The sequence below is a fragment of the Rutidosis leptorrhynchoides genome, chromosome 8 (assembly GCF_046630445.1).
Source record: "Rutidosis leptorrhynchoides isolate AG116_Rl617_1_P2 chromosome 8, CSIRO_AGI_Rlap_v1, whole genome shotgun sequence".
Lineage (NCBI taxonomy): Eukaryota > Viridiplantae > Streptophyta > Magnoliopsida > Asterales > Asteraceae > Rutidosis > Rutidosis leptorrhynchoides.
In genome coordinates, this window is record NC_092340.1 from 102,058,710 (window position 1) to 102,076,875 (window position 18,166).

Here is an 18,166-nt window from a genome sequence, read left to right on the forward strand (position 1 = left end):
TTCTGGCTCAATTGGTTGTATCAAATAGATCAGTGGATCTTGTCAAGCTTGATTAGAGTATGTATCTATTTTAGATCTTTGGATCAGTTATAATTTAATTTCTGTTTTTTCGCAAACAAATATGTAACTCGATCGACTTGATCATTTTGTTTATTTATAATTCAGTTTACTAAAAGTAAAAAAGAAAACCAAGAGGAAAAAAACTACAATCAGGAATAATATATTAATTTCCAAGAAATGGAATAAAACTTTGTTTATTAGAAGCAGAAGATTTGTACACTCATGAGTACCTAGTTGTTACATCTTGTAGATAAATAGATAGATCTTGATATTTAGACAACATGATCATATGACCAGCTTCCGGAAACGATTTTACTTCGTCCGGGGGACTATCTTTCACGATGAACTTTTGAAAATCTTCGGTCATAACCTGGTCTCCTTCACATATAACATAAACCCTACAAATCGATCCATATTTCTCGCTCGTTAGAAGGCTCTCCTTGCTCATATCCTCCAAGAAAAACCCATTAGGTCTTACCAACATTTTTGCCAATGCCAAGTCCTACACCAAATTAAACATGTCACGTTTCTCAAATGGCCGACCTTCTATTATGTTGGGACTAAATTATGAATTGGCTGATCAAAAGGTCATCTATGGATGTGTCTCTCTAATCATGAATTTGAGATGAATTAAGGTGGTGGACATTGTATATATACGTATTTGCTAGGGTGTGCGAACTTTTTTTACCTAGAACAATGAGTTGGGGGGGTCTCCGCGAGTTACGGTAGAGGAACGTTTGCTAAATTCGATAAACAAAAATAAGAAGAAAAAAAAGTAGAAGGAAAGGAAAAAATTGAAGTGGATGAAAAACTCAAGGTTTACAAGTAAATTAGGATTTAAGAGCGCTAGTAGTCGATGGTTTTTTTCGCCGTTAAAGAGATTTAACGGTGGGGACGGTGGGATCCCCGACACCGTGCCGCCGTTAAAGGCCGGCGTTGGGTCTCACCGTTAGCCAGGTAACGCTGGTTAATTGCTTTTTTTCATTTTCTTTTTCGTTTTCTTTCGTTTTCTTTTGTGATTTTGATGCTGTTGACTTTTTTTATTTTGTTTTTGCAGGTATGAAGTTTTTTATTTTGTTTTTGCATGTATGAAGAGGAAGATGATAGGGAGTATTAAAATTTAAAAGTATTTAGTTAAGTTTAAGTTGGCCAAAAATATGGGCTAAAATAGTTGGGCTTTACATATATTTATATTTTAGGCTATATTTTCTTTTAATATTTCTAGTTTATATTTATATATTTATAATTATAAATATTCCTAATTAAAAGTGTTATATATATTTATAGTTTATAATTTATAATTATAAATATTTTCTGATTTATAAATAAATTAAATAATCAATAGATAAAAGTATAAAAAATAAGTTAAATGGTAATTAAATAATTGATTTAATACTGAAATTTAACACTGAACGATTTCTCCTGTTTTGGCCTCAGTGTTAAATCCAGTGTTAAATTTAACACTAAATTACTCCTAGTGCTCTAAGCAGGCAAAGAATAACGTAAACCTTATGTTACAATATCTGGCAGACTTCCACAAACAACGTGTACTCATGTGGATCACTACTGGTACTAATGCATTATTGGTTGTACTCTCCGATTAATCTCCGATTAATTTTTAAGAGCACCCCATTTCGATTTTTCAAAATGCGTTTAATTAATTGGTCAACATCGATTAATGGGTCAAAATCAAATTTGATAATCAAAATCGGTCAAATTCAAAATTAGTCAACATTATATGAATTTAAACTAGAATTTTAGAGAATTTGAACAAAATGAACAATTTTAGATAATCATGTTAAACTGTTTATATTTATTTTATTATTATTATTATTATTTTTTGTATTTACACATGAATTTTGAAATTTGATATTTAAATGTATATAGTACAAATCGATTAATCCCCTATTAATCTCCGAATTTCCGATTAACCCTTTCAAAGTCTCGACCGATTAATCATCGAATAGCGAATTTTGCAACCTTGAATATAGGGATAAATATGCATTGTAGGGATTATCATTTTTGTTTAATATGTCAGAAGTTAATGAATCATAAATGTTCATTATATTTAGTTTTCATTATGTACAATTGTTATAGGAATTTCGGGTGTTTGATAGTCAATTCTAAATCGTTTAATTCGAAAATCAAATGGAATGAAAACTGAAATAATCAAATCAAATTTGAATTTAGTTGATGTTTATGCTTACGAATTTTAATTCAGTTTCTGTTTTGACTTTGTTAAACTGATAAGTGAATACAAAACTTAATTCCTATTAAAATAATACCGAATTCAATTAATAATATATTGAATGATTAAAATGTAGACGCGAACTGATTTTAAAATCAAAAGTCAGTATTTTAAAATGGTTTTATGACTATTTTTTTTTTTTGAAAGGCAAGATAATTTTATTCACTTAAAATGTGATTACAAGCCACCCCAATTAAGACGGGGCGAAACACGAAACAATTACAAGAACAAAAACACGAATGGTGGTTGCGGAGAAAGCACACCACCACCTATATACAAAATCTTATGCCAACTTTAAATACACACTAGGATCATTGACCCAAGAAAGCCACTCGATTTTTCTCTTCTTTGATATCCTATTCGCGATCCACTCGAACGACATGATTTGCAATTCGTTAAACGCAGCTAATGTGTTCCAACATTTCCCCCGAAACACTTTATTGTTCCTATTTTTCCAAATTAAGTAAGCACAGACCCACTCAACCGCTTGCCAAATTCTTTTCCCTATTCTCGAACATGGAGTCGTGGTGTTTCCACGTAGGATCTCGGCCATGCTAAGGTTGGAAACATGACCTAAACCCCACCATGAATACACACGCTTCCAAAGATCCAAGGCGTGATTGCAAAAAACCAATGTATGTTCGATTGATTCCAAGCAATCGTCACAAAGTGGACACCTTAAACTATGTAGATCTACTCCCCGTTTATCAAGTTCGACCAAGGTAGGAAGGCGCCTCTGAACCGCTCGCCATACAAATAACTCAATCTTTTTGGGTACCAAATTATTCCGCATCGTTTCTAAGTTGTTTACCGAGATATCCATAGCCTGAGTTTCGATCAGACCACATAAATCTTTTACCTTGAAAAGCCCGTCAGCATGCATCCATTTTACAACCGAACACCCCTGATCCACGAAGCTGTACGCCGAAATCAGACTGCATAACGTGTCGAGCTCATCCTTTGTTCTGCCTTGAGGATCACGCAGCCAACTCCAGCTGAACAGCACCTGTTTGTCTCGAACCTCCACCCGATCTTTGATCCTCGCCTCTTTGTTGTCTTCGAGTTGATAAAGTCTTGGAAAGGCACACCTAAGTTTGTTCCCATTTAACCATAACCCGTCCCAAAAAGAGACTGCCGAATCTGATCCAACTTGTTGTACAAAAGAGTTCACGAAGGAGACACCTGTATCTTCAATATCATGACCTGTCAGAATAATAGAACGCCAAGTGCTTGGTTTTAAGGCGCGAATTTCTTCACGCCCTAACTCCAAACCCCCATATAAGCCATAGATGCTTCGAATAATTCTAACCCAAAGGGAATTAGGTTCGGAGAAAAATCTCCACCACCACTTCCCTAGTAAGGCTAGATTTTTGTGTTTTAGTAACCCAATATTTAGCCCCCCAAGTTCGTAAGAACAAACCACATTTACCCATTTAACCCACGAAAGTTTGGGCCCCGAATCGGACCCACCCCAAAAGAACACACGCCTCACACTCTCAAGTAATTTCAAAACACTCGCCGGAGCGCGAAAGAGTGAGAAGAAGTACAATGGTAAACTCGAGAGGATCGATTTGATTAGGACTAGCCGACCACCAAACGACAACTTACGCATTTTCCAACTTGACAACCGAGCCTTAATTTTATCAATAACCGGGTTCCAACTATGTGATTTTCGCATATTTGCACCAATTGGAAGCCCGAGGTATGTGAAAGGTAATGCACCAACTTGACAATTTAGACCTTGAGCCATGTTCCGTATGGAATTCTCTCCAACACCAATACCATACAAAAAACTTTTATGAAAATTGACTTTCAAGCCCGAAACTAGTTCAAAACATTTAAGTAGGTTTTGAAGACTATGAGCGTTTTCACGATTCCAAGCTCCTACAAAAATCGTGTCATCGGCGTATTGAAGATGAGAGACTATCACATTATCACGCCCCACTTTGATACCTTCGTAAAGTCCTCTATCTAGAGCCGATTTTACAAGTATGTTCAAACCTTCCGCTGCAAGGATAAAAAGAAATGGCGATAACGGATCACCTTGTCGAATCCCACGTCCTAAGGCAAATTCTTTAGTAGGCGACCCGTTAACAAGTACCGAGATAGAAGCCGAGTTCAGACACGCAAATATCCATTTCCTCCACCTATCACCGAATCCCATACATTTCATAACGTCCATCAAGAAATTCCAATTAATACAATCAAACGCCTTTTCGAAGTCAACTTTAAATAGGAGTCCTTTTTGTTTGGAATTTTTAAGAAAGTTGATCGTTTCATTCACAATTAAAGCGCCATCGAGTATAAATCTACCTTTTATGAACGCGCTTTGCTCACTACCTACAAGCTTCGGGATACACTTCTTCAACCGGTTGGAAAGGATCTTTGCAATTATTTTATAATAGCTCCCAATAAGGCTAATAGGTCGGAAGTCGATAAGCCCCGATGGATTCGAAACTTTTGGAATAAGGGTAACGAATGAAGCATTACAACCACGTGAGAATTCGCCCCGATTCCAGAACCATGTTACAGCCTCAATTAGCTCCCCTTTAATAAGTTCCCAAAATTCTTTGAAAAAACGAAGATTAAACCCGTCAGGTCCGGGGGCCTTCGAACTTCCACACTCAAAAACCGCATACCTGATTTCTTCTTCACCGAAAGCAGCCTCAATTTCTTCAGCATGCTGTTGTGATATCGACGGGTAGATCAGGTCTTCCATAGAGGGCCTGTCGGAATCTGTCTCTTGGAACCTGAGTTCGAAGTGCTTGCATACTTCGTCTTTGATTAAGGAAGGCGTATCAATCCAAATTCCATTAACGTTCAATCCTCTAATATTACATTTGTTATAGTTCCTTCGAATAAACGAGTGAAATTTTAAATTTTAAAATCAGTTTTATGACTATTTTAGTTTAATTATATTTTTAAAATCAGTTTTCAGTTCGGTTTCGATGTAAAATTTTAAATTTTTTTTTTTTTTGTTTTGCTCTAAAAAATTTTAAAACTAACAAATTACCTAACCGATTAGCAAATACGTTGGTTTTGAGTTATTTTACAAAGTCCGTGGGAACTTTTTTGTTAGCTTAACTCAAGTCTTCTTTCTCATTAAAATGAAAAGTTAGTTGTAACGGCACATTGTTCTAAACCATACCTATATTTCATTATTACTATATTATTTAATAGATAAAAATGGTGAATATTAATTAGGGGTATTTTCGTCATTTCATTTTTTTTAAATTCTAATTAAATTTCACTACACCAACAAAGGCCTCCACATTTTTTTCAAATATTCAAATCGACCCCCCAACCAGGGGTAAAGTGTTAAATAACCATTTTTATAAAAAATCTTAAATAAACTCCACCCAAATATTCAACGGGTCATATCTTCTTCCTCGCAACGAGTTAAATTTTTCCGACACCATCGTTAATCTCGAAATAATTTTAAGAACACAATGTCACTAACTATACGTAAAACGGACGCTTTTTAAAACACGCTAAAAAATTGTGATACTTTTCATACACGTTGATTTTGCGTTAAATTTTTAAAAGTCGATAATTACATAGCTAAACGCAGAGATGGACATATATTGTTAATTTAAAATAACATTTAAACTTTCACGGGTTATACCTTTTAGTTCGACTCGAATTGCGCTTCAACGACATCATTTTTTAGCCACGAAATAATTTTACAAACTAAACGCAATAAAATACATTGAAAACCGAACCCCCGACGCGAAGCGAGGGTTCAACAACTAGTTGAAATCAAAGATTAAAGTCAAAGGTTTCTCATAAAACAAACGAGATCAAGAATACGAGTCCGACAACGGACAACCCCTTACCACACACCATGTCCTATTCCTACTTATATTGACATGATTTGACATATATTTCTGTTTTTTATTTTCTAAATAAATAAAAAAAGTCAATGGAATGATGAAATTGGAGTATAAAATACCGTGGAGTGTTAGGGTGCGTTTGATAAATCTGAATAATTTAGCACTGAATGATGCAGAGATCTGAATGGTTCATAATCTCTTAATTAAAATGGTTCTGAACAATAATTCACCATTTGATGACATTTCTGAATCAACGTTCTGAATGACATAAAATTACCATTTTAACATTATCGATAGATGATAATTTAAAAGACCCACTACCCAAGTGACCACTTATGACAATTTAAAAGACCCACTACCCAAGATCACTTATCATCGATCAATTATATTTTCTATTCTATATTCTATATAAATGAATCTGCATCGTGATTTCCTTGTTACTATTAATCTTCGCCGTATAAATACATCGAATCAAACAAGTCATAAACATCCTTACAACACTCATAAAAAATCAAAATCAACACACCAAGTTCTTCATGTAATTAAATGCCAATCAGCCCAAAAACAGGTAACGATGATGAACACTTAGAAGCATCAGCCGTAACTTTTACACCAGGAGAACCAGATAAGTTATTTTCGTGAAGCTAAAACCTAATCTTTTAAATCGTTTAATTCATAAAACATATAGGATCAATTAATATTAATATATACATGATAGAATATTAGGAAACAAAAATTAGGGAATGTAGAAGATTACTGAAGATGAAAAAAAATAATCGCTGAAAAAGAGGTTGGAAGATAGATCTAATCATTGGAATATTTTGAGAAGCATATACAGAGTAATAAGAAAATGAGAAAGAAAGGGTAGTGGGGGAAATGTTGACCACTGAACGATTTAGAGACATTTGAGGAGCGGAACCATTCAACGTATTTTTTATTTTCGTTCAGCACCGACCTTCGTTCGGACATGCATATCAAACACACTGAATGCTGACCGATTCAGCATTCAGCCCTGAATGGTCCAGTTCAGAGGATATCAAACACACCCTTAGTCTGAAATCCGAAAGGGATAGGTAGTAGTCTCTCATATGAATTATCCATTATTTTTTTGATATCTCAAATTAATCGTCCATTTTTATAAATAAAAGAGAATAATATGAATAAGTTTTTTTGTGTACTTAAAATAAAAAGATATGTAAAAATAAAGAGGTAAAACTAAAAAGTAACTAAAAAAATAAATGTGACATGTACTTTCTTAAACTGTTTTTTTTTTTTTCCTTGGAACAATATATTTGAGACGGATGGAATATATGTTATCAAATGGTAAAGTGGACTAAAGGTAAACAAAAAACTAAAATAAAAAATTAAGTGGATTAATGTTAAAAAAGTTTGTTGTTCGACTAAAGTAAAAAAAAAAATAGGATTGATACTCTATCCGTTCCAATTTAATACTTTCTCCTATCGTCGCTCACACCCAAAAAACGCTCTCAACATGAGTAGCCGATTCCCTTTCCCTTCTTCCCCCTTCACATCCAATTCTCAGGCCAAGAACTACCAATCTTTTACCCAACAGCAGAAATTCAATGAAGATCTAGAGGAATGAGAATGGGCTCTTGTTGAAAAAAAAACATAAAACACTAAGCAAGAAATATCTAAGAAATCTAATCCACAAATATGGAAAACATAATACCCAACACCATTATCACGCATCAAAACCAACCAACTATCATCACAATCGTTTTGCAACCTTCCCAAATAACATCCCTTTACACAAACCTTCCACCACACTTACCTCAATCATGTTCTTTAATTTCCCAGATCACTGGAACATCAATGACCTTCAGATATTCTTCAAAAGATACGGAAGTGTAGCAGACCTCTATATTCCAGATGGGAAAACTCTAAAAAATGGTAAGAAATTCGGTTTTGTTCGATTTTCAGATATCTTAGATGTAGATTACCTACTCAAGAGGCTGAACACTATTTATTTAAATGGTAATTGGCTTCGTGCTTATCGTGCCCGAGATCGAATCAGAAGCTATGAAAATGTCGAGCACAAACCAAACCTGCATGTCGAAACACAAAACATTCCCACACAAAAACCCCACCCAAATCAATCCAAACAAAACAATCCTTTACCCTCAATCCACAAAACTCCCACCCAACACAAACAATACTACATCCCAAAAAAAGTCAATAAACCGGTAAACCTAAACGATAAACATACCACACCTGGTAACTACAAAGAAATCCTTCAACAGAAACAGAACCCCATCGTTGAAAATCCTGTTTTCAAACCACGAACAATCACCCTTGAAGCTGAAGATTCAAATAAAAAAAATCCTAAAGAATGCAATCATTGGTGAAATTATTAATATCGACTTAATTGAAGATTTCCCAACCCTTTGTGCTGCTGAAGGACTCTCAAAGTTCAATATCAAATATTTAGGAGGCATTGAAATTTGCTTAACCTTTGAGGATGCAGGTACCGTGAGCAATATCATCAACAACGAAAACCACATTATGAGAGAATGGTTAAAAAATATCCGAAGGGTACCAGAAAAGAGTTTTAAATCGGCTAGACTATCCTGGCTTACCATTAAAGGTGTTCCAATAGATTGTTGGTCAGAAAAAAACTTTCGGAAAATAGCTAGTTGGTATGGTTCGATTTTTGATACCTATAATTGTAATTTCAATGGAAATCAGAATCTGGTCGTTGGAAAAGTCTTGGTTAAAACTTGGAGTAACGAATTGATAAATACCAATATCGAAGTAAAGGTTGATGATGGTAGCATCTTCTATGTCCATATTGTAGAAGATGTAGCAGGAATTGTTGAAATTGATATGGAGGAAGCAGAACCTCTCGATGATCAAACGGATTACAATAGCAACTACAAACAAGAACTTGAGTCTGACCAGGAAGATAACAAACATGATGATGAAGTGGAATCGTTGCCTGAAGATGAGGTTCCTTGCCACACCAGAGAAGATGAAGATCCTAAGTTATTCGCCACGTCAGCAGACCTGTACGGTTGCAAAAGCAATGGTCCATCTTCCAATTCAAACGAATCATTAAAGCCTAATGATGATTATCAAAATTCACCAATCCAAGACAAAGGGGATATGGGTAATCGCATAAACATTGATGAGGTAGGTGAAGCTTCAATTTTCAGTTGTAATTCCCCAAACGATGAAGTTAACCTAGAAAACCAAGAGGCAATCTCTCAAAATTCGGGTACCAAACAGATACCGGATACAAATTGTTTCATTAACTCACCAGATACCCAAGCCCATTTTAAGCCCACAACTGATAAGCCCATTAACCCCTCAACATCCCAACCGAAGCCCATCGATATTTCAGAAGACACATTGGGACTTGCAAACCCTTGCTTCAATTTTGATCCAGTAAGCACTTCACCTTCGCCTCCTACCATTCCAGTCTGCCCACCGAAGAATTCAAGAGATAAAAACTACAAAGCCAGAAAAAATCAAAGTCGATCCTCATCTGAATCAGCGTGGACTTATATCAGAAGATGTAACTCTTCATCTAAAATCCTAAAGGCTAAATCACAAGCGAGAAATCCAAACAGGAAGCGATCTAATTCCAGAAGTAAATCGAAATCTATATCTTATAAAGGAAAAGGTACGCAATCTCCTTCTGATAATTCCCTGAAATATGATGATATTGGAGACATCCTAGGGCTAGTAAGGAAAAATGATTCTGGATTCAATTGAGGTACATCACTGCCTTATTCACCTCATTAGTATCTTTTTTATTAGTTGTTAAAAATGATGATCTTATCACTTAACATTAGAGGCTTAGGGTTAACAGATAAATACAAATTCAATTGGTTTAAAAAAATTTGTTTTCAAAATAAACCAAAAGTAATTGCTTTACAAGAAACGAAAATGGAGAAGGTTTCGGAATCATGGGTGGAAAAGATTTGGGGTAACTGTGATTTCAAATACGCTTACAACAAATCTAATGGCAATTCGGGCGGGCTCTTAATGGTTTGGGATCCTTTTTTGTTTACCGCTAACTGTGTTGTTGAAAGTGACTCCTTTATTGCGATAAAAGGATTTTGGAAAGATGTAGGTACTGAGCTTATTCTTGTGAATATTTATGGCCCTCACAACGACCGGGATAAAAAGAAAATGTGGCAGGACCTCTCGGATTTACTGAAATATGATGGGGCAATGTGGGTTATTTTTGGTGATTTCAATGAATTCATATTTGCTTCCGAAAGAAAGAACACTGAATTTTGTGATAAAAGAGCCAAACTTTTTAATGATTTCATAAAAAACAACTCTCTAATTGATCTACCACTCGGGGGGAGAATCTATACACGTATAAGCGACGACGGGAGAAAATTTGGCAAACTTGATAGATACCTTGTTTCGGAAAACTTTCTACACCATTGGCCGAATATAAATGTTATGGTTTTAGATAAGAAGCACACGGATCACTGCCCGTTAATACTTAAAGATGGGAATATTGATTTTGGTCCGAAACCGGTAAAAGTTTTTGACGAATGGTTAAAACATAAGGATTCGTATGATGTTATCAAAAAGGCTTGGGAATCAAAGGTAAATAGTGTTAGGCCTGATTGTATATTTCGAGATAAACTGAAGATTGTTAAACAGGAACTCAGGAAATGGTACTCCACTTCAGATGGTAAATTGAAAGCTGAAATAGATGAGCTATCAAATCGGGTAAATGACTGGGAAAAAACAGCAGAGACTTCGGACCTAAGTGAATCACAACATGACATGTGGTTAAAAGAAAAGGAACTCCTTCTTCAAAAAGAGAAGGCACAGGTCGAAATGCTCAAACAAAAGGCAAGATACAAATGGGCATTAGAGGGAGACGAAAATAGCAAATTCTTCCATTCGTACATTCGTCGGAGAAATCAGAAAAACAATATCCACGGTGTTAATGTTGACGGGAGCTGGACCACTAACCCCTCAAAAATTAAATCTGAAGCTTTTTGTTTTTTTCAGGGACTTTTCAAGAAAAATACCTCGGAGGCCTGGCTACTGAACCAGTGGGATGGTCCACACTTAGAGGATCACATGGCTGACGCTTTAGAAGCCAAATTCACGGAATCGGAGGTCCTGGATGCAATTAAAGGTTGCGGAAAAAACAAAGCACCGGGGCCGGATGGTTTTAACATTCTTTTTTACTCAAAATTTTGGGACATTATCAAGGATGATCTTCTAAATGCAATCAACTGGTTTTGGGAAACCGGGCAGATTTCTAACGGTTGTAACGCTTCTTTCATCACTCTCATTCCGAAGGTTAAGGATCCTCTTAATTTCTCCAATTTTAGACCAATAAGCCTCATCGGGAGTTACTACAAAATTCTTTCAAAAATCCTTGCAAACAGAATCCGAAAAGTAATTCCAAGGTTAATTGGTGACGAACAAAGTGCCTTTATTTCAAATAGATATATTCTTGATGGCGTCCTTATTGACCTTGAAACCATTGACGATCTCAAATCTAGAAATCAAAAAAGTTTTATTTTTAAAGTTGATTTTGAAAAAGCATTTGATTGTCTAGATTTGGATTTTCTTGGTTCCATCATGAAATTTATGGGGTTTGGGAACAAATGGATCAAATGGATTCTCTCGTGTTTAAATTCGACCTCAATATCCGTTTTAATAAATGGATCACCGACCGATCAATTCTTCCCCAAAAGAGGGGTTAGGCAAGGAGATCCTCTTTCGCCTTTCCTCTTCATCCTTGCGGGAGAGGGTTTAAACCAACTTCTTAAACTTGCAACATCCAAAAATCTAATTAACGGTGTAAAGGTTGGTAATGACAAGATTGTTGTATCACACCTTCAATACTCGGACGACACCATCATTTTTGGTAATTGGAACAAAGTTGAAGTAAGAAATATTTTAAAAATCCTCAAATGTTATGAAGATCTTTCAGGGCTCAAAATAAACCTTTCTAAAAGTAGTGTCCATGGCATTGGAACTTCTAGTTCCGAATTAAACAGTTTGGCCTCGTGGTTTGGTTGTAAAGAAGGCTCCTTTCCGTTTAACTATCTTGGTCTTCCAATCGGTGCAAATTTGAAACTTCACACAAATTGGACTCCCATTTTCGAAAAGGTTAATAAACGGTTAGCCGATTGGAAAGCAAAAAGTATCTCCTTTGGAGGTCGTTTAACCCTTATCAACTCGGTTTTAAGTAGCCTTCCTCTCTATTACTTTTCTATTTTTAAAGCCCCAACCCGTGTCATCAATGAGCTTGAAGGGTTGCGTCGTGTCTTTTTGGGGGGGGTTCTATAAATGATAAGAAAATGGCTTGGGTAAAATGGAATCAAATTCTCATACCTTATGATTTTGGTGGTCTTAACGTATATTCTCTAAAATTAAAAAACTTCTCCCTTTTAGCTAAATGGTGGTGGAGATTTCTTACTAACCAAAACGCTTTTTGGGTTCGGGTCATTAAGAGTATTTATGGTGTTAGTGGGGGCTTGGGATGTATATCGACCGTTTCCGATAGTCTCCAGAAAAAATTTTCGGGGCGTACTTGGACCAACATCATTAATATTGATCAAGCCCTAAGTAAGCTAGGGTGTAACTTTTCTAATGCGTTTGTTAAAGATGTAGGGGCTGGACAGGACACTAGCTTTTGGAATGACATTTGGATTGGCGATACACCTCTAAAAAATGTTTTCCCGAGGCTCTACCATTTGGAATTGAATAAAGAAGCGACTATAGCTGATCATATCGCATTAGATGCTGATTCTGTCTCTCTTTCGTGGGCTTGGAGTGCCCAACCTAGATGGCGTACGAATGATGAACTTGCGTCCTTAACTGATCTTGTTAAACACCATAATTTCTCCGAAAATTCGAACGCTTCGTGGTCTTGGAAACACAATCCTAATGGACTGTTTTCCACGGCATCCTTGCTGCAGTTTCTTAATAACTTCTTGGCCGTAAAATTTGGTTCTACACATGCAACTGATTTAAACCCATTCGTCCTGAAAAAAATCATTATATTCATATGGCGTGCAAAGCAAAATAGGCTTCCTGTTAGAGTTGAACTTGATAAAAAGGGAATTGATCTACACTCAACTAGATGCTCGGTTTGTGATAATGATGTAGAAACTCTTCATCACACCTTAATTTCGTGTAACTTCGCCTCTGATATTTGGGACCGCATTCGAAGGTGGTGGAACTTCGACCGCCTGCATTTCTCGGACATTTCGGGTCTTGTTTCATGCTCGAATCCAACACACAATACAACTCTTGGAGGTAACATCTGGCAATCGGTAATTTGGGTTACGAGTTATTATATTTGGGCTCATCGTAATGATTGTACCTTCGGTAACTCTACCCTTAGCGTCGCAAAGACTGTTTCGGATATCCAGAGTAAAAGCTTCGAGTGGATAAATTGTCGTTGGAAATATGGTTCTCTCGATTGGTTAACTTGGCTCTCTAACCCTCGTTGTTTTGATTCATCTATCATTAAAGCAGGTATTGGTTAAAAGTAGGGTTTTTATGCCGGACTCTTTCGTTCTTCCTCTTGGCTATGGTCTAAGTGGATTGGGTCCAGATGCTTTGTCGCTGTGTTACATCACTGTATTTTGTCACCTAATCCGGCTTGTCATTACAAGTTGATCAAACCTAGAGGAACTCGTAAGATGGAGGCTTTTTCCTACCCCGTAATTAACCAATACCTTATTCATATTGCCCTCGTGTTATAGTTTCGTTCGTGTATTTGTTTGTAATTTGTTTGTTGTCGCGTATACTTAGGATTTAGTCCTTCCAGATGTGTATTTTGGTCCTATGGACGTTTCGATGTACTTATATTTCCTTTTTTAATAATAATAGTTTTTTGTTGGCTTTAAAAAAAAAAAAAAATACTTTCTCCTAAAAAAAAATTGCCCACCATAATTTTTCTATTTGTCCTTTATATATCCTTTAATCTAAAATCTAAATAACAATAAAAAAATTATTAAAGTTACAATTATGCTCTTTTTTATTATTTGAAAATTATGCATTCAATATAGCTTATTTACACTTATAACAACTATCTTTAATTAAAATAGCTCACTGAATATAGGACATATTATGCAATTCGCAAATATATCTCAATTTCAATAAAAAAATTAAACTAAACACTTTTTTTTTTTGAAACGGATGGAATATTTTTCTTTCTTAATGTCCCAAAATAGTTCACTTTTATAATATATAAGCAAGAGGTAAAATTAAAAAGTAAACATCAAGTACAATTTGATAATGACATTTCCTTAAATTACGTATTTTTGCCCGGAGTATTATGAAATGGGACGGAGGATGTACATTATTGAAATGTTACAATTATTTTGAGGCATATTTAAATCGTAAAATAAACACTTATTTTGATAAAAAATAAAAGCAAAAGTTGAAATTATTTGACGTGTCAAAAAAAAAACTAACTTATATAATAATTATTTTAAAGTGAATTCACAAGAATGCTACTCGTATTTGTTATCTGTGACACGTTGACAATGAAAGGCATCTATATATAAGAGCGAGTAGGAACACCAATATAAAAACAAGACACACTCTATTACGTAATACGGAGTATTTATCTATATAAAGTTCTAAAATAATGATGTCATCATTTCACTAATTATTTTTTAATTTTCATAATGATGATGTCATTATTTTATATTAAATTTAATTAAAAATATAAAAAATAAAAATAAATAAGTGCCGATAATATATGAATGCCAATTTGAAAGGCAAAAATAATTAACAAAAATATCATATAATATTTAATACAGTATTAATGTTTTATAAATATAGATATCTTGAAGCATCTCCACCATATATTATCACAACTCTTTTTCTCAATATGTACAAACCTTTACAACTCTTTTTCTCAATCTCTATCATATTATCCAATAACATTTTATTTTCAAAAAACACGTACAAACCTTCATGTCATTGTTAATGATTTTTTCAAAGACTTATTCTCTTTTATGTGTTGTTTGATGATGAAATTTATCACACCTTGAATGTTGTATTATTGTATGTTTGTTAAACAACAAGAATCTGAAAACCGATAACATACGTCAAATCCTATTGCAACTATTTAAAATGAAGGTATATAGTACTATAATAGAAGAATTCCAAAATAATCATGATTTTCTCGAGGTTGAACCAGATATTCTCAATACCTCTTTGAATGTTAAATAAGTATCATTTATGACGAAGAAAATAGTAATTGCAATGAAAATTGAAAGATGATAGTGGGAGAATAAATGTAGTTCATTTATTCTGACCAAGTTAACGATAAGTTTCTTAGTCAAAATCCGTGGTCTCACGGGTCATTAAACTAAATGACTTTCGCATGTACATTCACTTAATACCTAAAACATATTATTAAACGGTTTCGTTTAAACAAACTCGTGATTTCACAAGTCATTTCACTAGTGTTACTTTGATGTCACAGTTATAATTTTTTTTGTAGATCTTTTTTAATATAAAATAAACTTAAAATTATTTTTATTGTAATTTGTTTGTTTTATAGGAGTATTACTTGGTTTAAATTATATATTTTCCAAGTGTATTACTCATTCCGACTTAAATATACGGTCCCTTATACAATTTTAGGATGTATCAAATTAAAGGTTAACTTTCATAAATTAAAAAGAATAATGTGATAAATTTCTTTTATGCCCTTATTTTATACGTTGTATATGTAAGACAAAAATATATGCAAAAGATAAAAGGTAAGTCTAGAAAGCTAATAAAAAGGTTCATTCATCAATCACTTTTTATTAAACTTTGTGTTTTGTTCGAGAGCAATAGAATCGAAACGAGGGGAGTAAAACGTTAATGTAAAGAAGAACTTAAATAAAAAATAGAATCATAAAAGATAAACAAATATTGTTAATATTTTAATTATATCATTATAAGTAATGGGAGGTGATACTTACATACCAATTTTTGATCAATACACAATTTTTATTATAAAACTTACAATTTTATCCTTAAATTATCTATGTAGTTAAATCACTATTATTATAAGTAAGAACATATTAGTGAATTAAATGTGTATGGATCAAAAACTGATGTGTAATACTCCACATAATAAAGGGAATAAAAGCCTTGATATGTCAGTTAATAGGAGCCTAGGAGGGGGTCGATTAACAGTTTGCCCATTACTCTCATCGTATCATATGTATTAACTATATAAGTATTACGGAGTAACTTTTAAGGTCTTTCATCTTCAATTTTAATTTTTAAATATTTTTATTTGTTTTATATAATACTTGTTGAAAGTTATATAAATAAAAATATTTTAAAATTTAATTCATTCATATATATTTTTATCAAATATTATATAACATTAATAAAATTATTTAAAATTAAAGTTAAAAAGAAAAAATTGTCAAAAGTTAAAGTGAACACATTTGATGAGACAGAGAAAGTATATATTAAGTACTCGGTATTATATAGAACGCACCTCGGGTTGGCAGTTGGGGTACATCATGGTGGCCATGTAATCGTCTCCTAGTTCCACTATCATTGGCGATACATTCTTCAACCTAAACTTGCAATCCATAAATCTTTCCGCCTTTAAGCTCTTGAAATACTTCATTTTTAAGAAAACACATCAATATATATCTTTCTTTTCCTTTCTATTTTTTATTTATTTATAAATAAAACCTATAAGTATGTCGATAAGTGTAACATACATAGCACTTAATATTCACTTTTTGATTATGGTTATTGAAATTTATAAGATACATTACTACTTAACCTACTTGCATACAAGTACAACAGTTTGACTATTACTTTAAAATCAGTTGATCATAGAGGGATGCTCGCTCATAAGTATTTATATGGATGCATTAGTTTCTTTTAATTTTCGTAGTGAGACTTTGGTTTACACACCTTTAACCGATTATCTCCAACGAGCTTAACGATTAAAGCACTTACCCAAGGCGTCTCGGCCACATGTACGAAATCCTCGGCCGAACATGGCTTCAAATTTTGTACGGGCTCAAATTTTTAAATTTTCTATATAATAATACATTCATTTACATTTTTTTTCATAAATCAATGTATGAAAATTCATTCATCGCACATTTTAATTACAAATTAACTTCTTTTTTATTGATAAACTTTTAATTTTATATATCTTTATATTTAGATATGCATGTTATAAATTATAAATTTAATGTTCAAAAGTATTAATTGTGCTTCGAACACGATCCATTAAAATAGGGAGACGGACATAAGTCGAATTAAAGTTCATTTCCTCAAGGACCTCAACTCTTCTTTTTGTTTTTACATAAATTATTTGCTGTGTTCTGTATTCATCAAGGTATTAATTTGTTATTTACTTACCATCACATATGTACAAAAAAGAAACATTTCATATTGTATACGAATCACATGTCAAATTATACCTGTTTGATTTGCAACGCAGGTGGGTCCCTACAATTGGGCATGTAAGAAGTGATGAAAACCCCAACAGAGACAATATGTGAATACCTCTCCATGGCCATGGAAATAGCAAGTCCTCCATAGCTATGACCTACCAGCACCACCCTTTCATTCACCGCCGATAACGACTCTAGAACATTAATCAAAGGTTGTATGTAATCGGAGATGGTGGCTATTTCTTCAACCCCACTTTGGTGGACCCCACAACCACCAAGGTCCACTGCAGTCACGTGGTAGCCACATGATCTCAGGTGGCACACAACTTTATACCAACACCAGGCTCCATGAGATAGCCCATGAACTAGTACCAAGTGTTTAGTCGGCGTCGGCATATACGTCACGGGAGAATAATCTAGCTTTAATAATTTATCGACAAATATATGTCTACATATAGATATAGATATAGATATATCTATTTATAGTAAGAGTAGGTAACAGTTGCACCGGAATTAAGTAATTTACACATGCATTTATTTACATATCACCAACCATCGAATACCAACTACACGTACACGTACGTAATATTTAATTTGTATTTTTATGGTGATATTGTTTAATGGGTATT

The 18,166-nt window shown here is 34.0% G+C and overlaps 1 protein-coding gene across 1 annotated transcript; it reads right to left on the bottom strand.

The window, feature by feature from the left end:
* Positions 1–280: 280 nt before the first annotated feature.
* Positions 281–17,958, bottom strand: LOC139863683 (methylesterase 10-like). The gene is made up of 3 exons (XM_071852290.1): positions 17,565–17,958; positions 16,616–16,744; positions 281–562 (listed from the first exon to the last, which is right to left on the bottom strand). Exons 1-3 carry the CDS (start codon positions 17,931–17,933, stop codon positions 281–283), a joined length of 780 nt encoding a protein of 259 aa, XP_071708391.1. The 5' UTR covers positions 17,934–17,958.
* Between the last annotated feature and the right edge of the window lie 208 nt (positions 17,959–18,166).